This window comes from Symphodus melops, assembly GCF_947650265.1.
Source record: "Symphodus melops genome assembly, chromosome: 1".
Classification (NCBI taxonomy): domain Eukaryota; kingdom Metazoa; phylum Chordata; class Actinopteri; order Labriformes; family Labridae; genus Symphodus; species Symphodus melops.
This window is the reverse complement of record NC_136691.1, coordinates 28,386,045-28,395,706: the sequence shown is the minus strand read 5'-3', so window position 1 is coordinate 28,395,706 and position 9,662 is coordinate 28,386,045. Positions and strand designations below refer to the sequence as shown.

The window sequence follows — 9,662 nt, the reverse complement described above, 5'->3', positions numbered from 1 at the left end:
ATAGAAGTCTGCCATCCAAAGCACTGGCTTCCAGAGGTTTGAGAAGCGGCACTTTTCCAACTCCCAGCCGATCAGCTAGTCTCCAATCCATGAAACTTTCATCTGATCCGGAATCGATCAAAGCCTGCAGGGAATTCCACTGGGAGACCACAGAAATCTCCACCGGAGTGAGACGTCGAGAGGAATAGTCTTTTGCAGAGGTGCGGCTCACCAGTGTCCTCTCCTTCGCTGGTGAGCCCGTTCTTTTAGCGGGCACTTGTTTACAAAGTGTCCCAATTGTCCACAGTACATGCACCGTCCCTCCCTCATACGGCGCTGACGCTCCTCAGGAGTTAATCTGGCTCGACCCACTTGCATGGGTTCCTCTCAGCCAACCCAGGGTGCTGAAGGGGGACGGAGCTGTTCCGGGAAGTCGTTCTGTTGACTTGAGGAGTTGCGGGGCGGCAGCCACTGCTGGTTGGAAGAACGTAAAGCAGAGAGCCTCCTCTCTCTTTCTCTCTCTCTCAGACGTGCATCAATCCGAGAGGCCAGGGAAATCAGGGAATCAAGGTCTGAAGGAAGAGTTAGTGGGGCCAACTGATCCTTGAGGGTGTCAGAGAGTCCATTGCGAAAATTAACGCGGTGGTGTTCCAGCCGCTGTCAGCTGCTAGCGTCCGAAACTTGATCGCATAATCCATCACAGTCTGTTTGCCTTGTTGCAGGGTAACAAGATTCTGGGCGGCCTCCCGACCGTGGTTAGATAGATCAAAAATCCGCTTGACCACGATGAAAGAGCTGGCTGTGTAATCGTGGTCTTCCATCAGAGGTGTCAAAGCCAACTCAGCACAACCAGAAACAGGTGTTTTCAGCCACCTCCATGTCCACGGTGGTGTCACCCTCGGGTGCGCGGTCCAAAGCCTGGGTTGCTTGAGGGCGGCGGTCCCAAACTCCGGGTCGTTGACTTTTTTTCGTATAATTATTCCAACCGAACAAGGATGGCATTACTTTAGGTTGAAGACACCGCTTTCCAGAAGAAGAGATTACTATCTCTTCTTCCTCAAAGTGTCGACTACACACTCTGGAGTTGGTGGTGAAACCTTCTCTTCTGATTTTCACAAGCCATTGGGCGCGTAAATTGGGTTCCTTTGGGAAACTATGAAAGCTCAAAACTTTGTTGAATCTCCCCCCGGTCGTTTTTTTAGGTCCATTGCGAACGATTACACAAAACCGTCAGTCTGCTTATGTCTGCTAATGTCAACAATGCGGCAAGCGGAAACGAGAGACTCAACTTCCGCCCTCAAACAGTAAGTTAGCATTTTTCTCATGCACAGGGTGAATTGTAACACCAACAGTTAAAACTTTTGGTACAACGATGTCTGCACTCGTATCCCAGGTCCTCAGTTCTCCAGAGTAGGAGTGTACCTGGATCACAGAGCAGGTATTCTGCCCTTCTAGGGGTGTCAAACTCCAGTCCTGGAGGGCCGGCTTCCTCAGACTGTTAGATGTCTCCCTGCTTGGACGCAGCTGAATCCAATGAGTGACTCGTTTTCAGGCTTCTGCAGAGCTTGATGACAACACACTGGTTTAAAGCAGGTGTGTTAGAGCAAGGAGACATCTAAAAGTCAGAGGAAGCCGGGCCTCCAGGACTGGAGTTTGACATGTGTTCTACAGCATCTCTGAAACCATGACTCTCCTCCACAGAGTCCAGACCACATTCACTCAGCCTCTACATGCTGGACTTTTTATTTATTATGGATGCCGTGCTGAGTTGATATAGACAGAATTCATTTAAAGGGACAAGGGGTTCATCTTTAAAGGGGACATGATGAAAAATAGGTCAAAAACCTTCTCTGCTGCTTGATTCATGTTGTATTTGGACCAAAGCATTTATGTTAGCTGTTTCATTTAGAGCACAGGGGGGCTGTTTGAAAAGGTGAAGAAAGGGGTTAATATGTCCTCTTTAATTTCTCTTACACTTGATCATTATTCATCTTTGTTGCTGAGAGCTGATTGTGGTTACATTGTTCACCTGTCAATCAAACTTTATGGGCGGTACTTTGACATCCTCCCACTTGTTCTGTAAATGTTTGAGTCTCTTTAAATAACTCTGTTTCTGTTTAGTCACAGAGGCTTTACTGCTCATGAGGATTTGAGTTCAGCTGAAGAGAAGTTTTCTCTGCATCAACATTTCAACTTTTCTTCACTTTAAATGTGTTTATAATGAGTACTGATTGTTTTTGTGCTAATTAAAGGGTCTGAAAAGAGAAAGCACTGGGTCTTTTTTCTTTCATATAGATTTGATGTTTTCACCACTTTGGACTTTTGATTTAGAGACATCTCAAATTAAATGTATAGAATGATTTATTTTTTGCAAAATTAAGTTTGTTTCAACTTAAATGGATTAAAAATGTACTCTGGAAAAATGGTAAAGACAAAGGATGAAGGGATTGAACAGAGTTTACTGATTTGAGGTTTGAACAAAGTGTTTTCTTCCTGTCTTCATTGCAGGATGTCAAACAAAGTTGATGGAGAAAATTTGAAACTAATATGAGAGGCAGTTTGTTGGTGTGGAGGCCTGTTGAGACAAGTAAGAAAAAATAAACTTTAAAATGATCAAATAATGCAATAATGATCAAAGTAAAAGTTGAAAGGCTCTGTTGTTTTGACATTCAAAAACAGAATGTTAAATCTTAGATTTCAGAGACACTTTATGAAAAATCTAAATAGTCTTTCATTAGAGCCCTGCTATAATAATGTGTCTACACTTTGTATCTGGCCTTCTCTATAGATGGCTAATTTTGTCTCTGACAACAATGCAGCAGCCATTTAAACGATTTTCTTTATTTCTAATTTAAGTTTTTATAACGTTTTGCATAATTAAAAAAAAAAAAAAAAGTACAATCAAAACACATTTCTATGTGCCCGAAATCAGTAATTAAAAGCAACGGGAAAAAAGGAGATCCTCTCCTAAACACACATTGTGCATATGTACACTGCATGTAGCCTGCATGTGCACAAAAATGATACTAGTTAGCAATAATGGATTATTATTATTATTATTGCATTTCTTTTCCTCAATAAAACTTGAATGGGGTTCAGATTAATGCACATTGATATTTCAAGAGTTTATAATTGTATTCTACTTCTTTCACAAAGAATGAACATAACTAAAGATGGTTTATCGACGATCATCATAATAATCATAATAAACTGAACCTTTAAATATAGTTGTACTTGCGCTCATCCTGTAGATGGTGCTGTTTGTTTCACGACCTCCAATCACATCATCACAAGCCCGTGTGCCGCCCGGGATATCCAGTAAGAACAAGGATGGGATGGGAAAGGGTTGGACCTGGTTTTATCCGACCCCGCCCCGTTGCGCGTGCTGCAGCGACCGGGCGGAGGAGGGACGGAGATTTCCTCCACTCTCCAGTTTCATGTCGGACTTGTTCTAGGACTACAGAGTGAAACGGACATGTTAAGGCAATGGGGAGAACTTATTCCTGGAGGTTAGTGAAGTTACTCGGCTTTTTCATTGCGCTTGTCCTGTCTGTTCAGATCTTAGTGGGTAGAGTAACACAGAGTAAACATCCGCCAGAGCCAAGTCCCCTCCCGGCGGAGGAGTACAGAGTGATATCCCCGGAAACATACCGCTTTATTCTCAACCAGCCGTCTGTATGCAAAGAAAAAAAACCCTTTCTGGTCTTTATGGTACCAGTTGCACCTCTGGAAGCTGCAGCAAGGGATGCCATCAGAAAAACGTGGGGTGCTCCAAGACAGGACACCCTTACCCTGTTTTATGTGGGCTTACCTGAGCAGGAACAGGGGTCAAGGACCCAGAAGGATCTAGAGGAGGAGAACAGGAAACATGCAGATATCATCCAGATGAACTTCCAGGACAGTTACCTGAACCTGACAATCAAGACCATGATGATGATGAACTGGCTGGCGACCCACTGTCCAAACGCCTCCTATGCCATGAAAGTGGACGCAGACATCTTTGTGAATGTGTTCTACCTCATCAGACGCCTGAGCGGCTCTCCCACGCAGGGCTTCATCACCGGCTCAGTGATATGGGACGGCAAGCCAAGGCGGGACATGAACAGCAAGTGGCGTGTGTCAGAGGAGCTGTACCCCGAGGACAGCTTCCCGCCTTATGTGTCCGGAGCTGGATACGTGTTCTCTGCAGAGCTGGCTGCCAGGATCTCCTGGGCATCCAGGTTCGTTCGGATGATCCCGCTGGAGGACGTCTACGTGGGTTTGTGTCTGCGTGTGCTGGGTGTCAGGCCCGTGTACTCCCGCAGCCTGCTCTTCCTCAGGAACCTGTTCGAAATCCATAATCTGGAGTACGACAGGTGCACCTTTAACAAACTGGTCATTGTCAACGGGTTTAATCCATCACAGCTCCTGCACAGTTGGCAGGATTTCTCCATGGGCCATTCAAGCTGCTGAAAGAGAAGATCACCAAGTATGAGGTCTTAAAACAAAGTTTAACATAAAGACACAAGTAGCCTTCTGCAGAGGACACAGAGCCATGAGGTGAGCGCTGCTGGCTGCTCACAAACAACCAAACAGTAACCTTTTCACTTCTCCCACTCACCAAATGAAAGTTGTTTATTTTTTTTTCTCAGAGGACAAGTTGACGTGTCACAGAAGGAAAAGCATGTGTGCAAATGATCAAAGTGTGAGTGTGGGCTGGAGAACATTCAGTGTCAGGGAGCTTTTATCGTTCATGCCTGCTTTGTATGTACTTAGCCAAATGTAGAGTTTCTCCTGGGCTTTTCCTTCAATGACAAACTAAAAATAACTGCTGCTTTAAATATGACCTCAATGATATCTTATATGTAGTTATTTAATAATTATTATTTTATTGTATTATATATTGCTTTATAACTGAGACTTACTTGAACAGGTCAGTGTAAGGAAAGGATCAGAGTGAACTCTGCTCTGCTTGTAAAACAGACTGGACCTTGAGCTGCAGCTTTATTATTCAGCTGGTTATACGTTACAGGGACAGAACAAAGAAAGGAAATGATTGGAGGAAGGAGATTAGTTGACTTTTGTGATTTTCTGAAGTCAACACTCTAAATGCATAAAGAAGAGATGTTTCAGATGTTTTTAGCCCGAAACTAATCTGTCGAACAACCACGTCAGGAATCCAACTGCAGACTTAAAGTGGCTTTGCCAAATAAAGCAAAGGTGGCTTTGCCTTTGTTTAAAACTGATCTCATCAAACCAGTTTTCCCTTCAAAGATCCGGAAAGTTCAGGTGTAAGGTGTAAGACTCTGGGTTGACTTTTCATTTGTACTCTGAATTTTTCCATCTGTGCTTTTTATCTGCATCAGTTTAGAAAAACAGGAGCCAGGGCCTATTGTGTCTCAAAATGTCCCTTAAGTGACCTTCACTCATAACGTTTGCACCTGAAGCAGAGGGCAAAAACAACAAACAGGAAGTGGTGACAGTGTGAGAGTCCAATAGTTGAACATTCAGTGTGGGAGCGGTGAGCCGAGCTGCCTCTCACTGTACCTCAGCTGTCACGCTGTCACGCTTTCACTGACTCCTGAAAACGTCCTGAAATAGGAGGTGAGCTGTCACTGTCAACTCAAACAGCAACATCCTTCACTCTGAGCTGACGTGAGAGCGCGTCAGGAAACATAGGAGGGCTGACAGCGTTTTATACCCTGTGACCTCAGACCACACGGCGTGTGATTGGTTATCTCTGTGTGATCGTCTTTGCTCTTTTGTTGACATGATGAAGATGTTGATGTTGAACTACACGTCTCACATTTATAGATGTAAAAAGCTGTCAGCATAGTGTTGAACTCTGTTGTGTGTCTTACTTTATAAGTCACATGTCAGACAGGGACAGTCTGTTAGAGACGCGTTTGAACAACCAACTCAGGAAGACTTCCACGGCACTGTTCAGACTGCAGACTGTAAGTGGCCCCCTCTCTGTACGCTCTGTGGAGTTAGTAACGGAGGTGTTAGAGGCGAGAGACGGTTGGAGCCAGCGGGGGAGCGCTGTGTGTGTGTAGGTGTAGGTGTAGGTGTGTGTGTGTGTGTGAGTGAGAAGCTTCCACTGTGCCGTGCTTCTGCAAACCCTCACAGTGTGGAACAAGAACATCACACTGTCTCGGCACCAGTAGGCGTGTTCAAAGACGTCGTGATGACGGCTCTGAACAGGGGTAGACTCAAACATTTTCTGGAAATATTCAGGAGTGAATTCATGAAAACAGCTGGAGATGCTGATCAATCTGAACACTTGAAAGTCAGAGGAGGCTCATACACACATTTGTTGTGAAACAAAATACAATTATAGTAGAAGCTCAATCATCCAAATCTGATGAGGCTGACCTAATTCTGAGTGAGGAGCAGATTCTAGTCCCATCATCAGTCCTGTTTCACCGGCTTGTTTAATGTGCACCTGCAGAAGCACCTTGAATAATGTCAGCTTTTGAAGCTTGCTGTTAGAATGAAGGCTGCAACATGAGAACAAAAAGGTGCAGGGAGAAGGAAGTGGAAAGCATTTCCCTTCACTCAAACTAATAAACCTTTATGCAATCAGAAGAGTCACTGTTACGCCCAGCCCGACTCTGGAGCGCAGCAGCCTTTCAAACTAAATATTTACTGCTGGTGCTTCACTTCCTCATCCCAAGTGCTGCAGACTGTCAATCAGTTCTGCAGATTTAACCAAAGATGATGTGATGTATTTATATGATTGATATTTATACTACACTTAGTGCTCGATGGGACGGGTTCAATTGTTGAATAAACAAAAGAACAAAAAAAAGAATAGAGAGAGAGAGAGAAAGGGAGAGAGAGGCAAAAAATCAAATTGCTGAGTTACACCGCTGCTATGACTCAAAGAGCTCCATGTAGTCTCGAGCGTTTAGAATAACTATAGTGTATTGTTCAGGTCACTGTGCCTTTTCTGTTGCTGCATGCCTGTTGTTGCATCAAACAACCAGCAGGTGGCAGTGTGTGCTAGGAAATGATGTGCAGTTTACAGTTATGCTGGAGATACAGTGCCTGACTTAGATATTTATGTCGCTGTTTTTTCTGATCACCTGTTGCCTTCTTTGTTGTCCAGGTAAAATTAAAGTCTTGGGCGAAATTGGAAAATAAAGTTTGTATTCATTTATGCCTTGAAAAGCGTACTGTCTTTGTTGATTTTGTAAAAGCAAAGTTCTGCAAAATAAAATAAAAATAAACTGATCTGACTGTTGATGTTTTCGTCTCCTCTCTACTTCTTTATGTTAGGATGATCATTGAAATCATCACTTCTTCTTTTTTTGCCTGTGTTGGACCTTTAATGTCATTTTTAGTTAAGTTTCATTTCAGAATTAAACAGTGGTCGAAGGTTTAAAGCTAAGAGATTTAAAGTAGCGTTAGAGAGAAATACTGACTCGAGACGTTCAAGCAGGTGATAGAAATACGGCGTCCAAACGAAACAGGATCACTCAACAGGGTTTCAGCTCTGTACGAGCAGCTTCCTGATGAGGTCAGAGACACGACACCGCAGGACGAGTGCAGCGATCCACGTGCTGACATTCAGCACAACATCATGACATCGTTACAGTCCACGCAGCTCATTCAGGAACAACATTAACAGCTGTCCCAAACACCTTCCTGCACTCTCGTATGTTTTAATGGTTATTTTTATAGATTTTTGTAATTATGCAAACAGAGAAGTAAAGTTGTATTATCTAGGACTTAACGCTGCTGTAAAATACTGTAACACTTCAACAAAAAGTCTGGGCTTTTTAACATTTTGTTTGACATACTTTTTTAATCCCATTAAACATTCAGGTTTACGTGCTGTTATTGAGAGACTTCTCACACACGGGTACAAACAGGACCTGTGCACATGAGTGGAAAGATGTCAGAGTGGGGCGCCATAGAATTCATACACAGCAAACATGAGACAGACAATGACATTCAAAATATGCAGCAACACCGTGCAGGCAAGAAGGAAGGACGAGGCCTTTAATTAAAGTTTGACAGTATTCAGAACAGTTGACAGAGGGATGTTTTACTATATATCATTACTCATGAGGTGCATGTCGCCCAATCAGCACACTGGCTGGGGACTAACTGATGTATAGAAGTACTCAGAGGGGCAATATGTAACTCTGACACCGAGTGTTTAAAGCTCTTTAGAGCAGGGGCTCTCAAACTGTTTTAGACCATTCAGCCCTTTCAGTAGAGACATTTTTCCAAGGACCTCCTGATTATTGTAACATTGTATATCGCTGCAACACCTGTTGACCTGATAACTGCTCTCATATCTGGCAAACCCAGGGGCGTCCAAAACGGCCTTCAAAGCCCCGCCTACCTTCTCTGGTCCAAACAAATCCTGAGCATTCAGGAGCAGAATCTAAAGTTAGAAGGAGGACATACTGGCTGCTGCATTGTTGTCAGAGAAGACAGCACTTCAACACAGCAGGTTTCCTTCATGTCTGATGATACAGTAAGATCATTTTATCATTTCAGCCAGTAGATATCTTACTGATTTGATCTTTGAATGGATGGAAATGTAAGGCAATGGTGAACATGAGAATTGAACCAAAATAAGAATACACATAGAATGATTGTGATGTTCATAAACTGTGAGAATGATGATATTAAATGAAAATGAGAGCTCAACGAGTCCCACACAGGTTTTATGAAAAGAACAATAATCTTAAAACCAGATCGAGTCATTTAGCTGGCTTCTGATATCAAAGGCCTTCTGTTACATATTAAATACACAGATGAGATGATGGTGAACTGCATTGACTTGAAGCTAATAGCATTAGATGCTGTTTAATGGGTTGCCCCTGGGACTCGTTTCTGGCAGCAGAAGCGGTGAGTGGGCTCTGAAATGGACGGCTGCTGCTTCGTGATTCACCGGTGTGGCTGAGAATCAGCAGATTGCAGCCTCACAGCGAAATGCTTCCACACCTACGGCAGCTTCACAACTCAACAATGTTCCACAGAAAATAAACCTCAGCTGAGGACTGCAAGTGCTTTTCTTCTATGTTAGCAGTGAACATATCTCTGTTTGGGAGAAAGCTGATAAGAGGAGCACCTCAGATTAGTGATGCTTTATATATTACTTGACACAACATATTGCGTATTACTTTACATATGATAACCTGATAAACACAAACAGGTATTCAGTCTTTTGTTGACACTGTCACAACCATTTTGAAATGTGAGGTTGGCAATAATTCAAAATGTACACAATTATTTAAGAAAAACATTCAAACTCACAAATATTTTTGCTATTTCAATTAAATGTGGGGTCAAAAGGTCAGCCTGAAAGTTGAGAACAGGTCCGTTAACAGGGGCGTGTCCAGACTTTTGCAGGGATGGCATGAAGGTTGTGCAAACGCTAAAGTTCATTTCATATATTCACTCCCCGTTAACAGACTTGTATGGAAGACACTTTTACAACATCCTCTTAGCTTAATTCTTTGAGGACTGAAAAAAAAAACATGTACAAAATCACAAGTTCAAGTATTTTGAAAGTTAGTTTTTGTAAACTATCTGCTTTGCAAAAATATATTTATTGGAAATGTTTTGGCCATCAACATCGCAATTCAGTGCTTTGCTTGTTTGCTGGGCTTTGACCTCTTTTCATTTAACAACCTGATGCTTAAAAAAAGTTTACAAAAACATTTTTGTAAAAAGATTTTTTG

The 9,662-nt window shown here is 42.8% G+C and overlaps 1 protein-coding gene across 1 annotated transcript; it reads left to right on the top strand.

Annotated features, from left to right (window-relative positions):
• The first annotated feature begins 3,114 nt into the window (after window positions 1-3,114).
• On the top strand, window positions 3,115-7,206 carry b3galt8 (beta-1,3-galactosyltransferase 8). The gene is made up of 2 exons (XM_079347124.1): window positions 3,115-5,431; window positions 5,560-7,206. The coding sequence occupies exon 1, from the start codon at window positions 3,466-3,468 to the stop codon at window positions 4,429-4,431; it is 966 nt and encodes a 321-aa protein (XP_079203250.1). The 5' UTR covers window positions 3,115-3,465; the 3' UTR covers window positions 4,432-5,431; window positions 5,560-7,206.
• The last annotated feature ends 2,456 nt before the right edge of the window (window positions 7,207-9,662 follow it).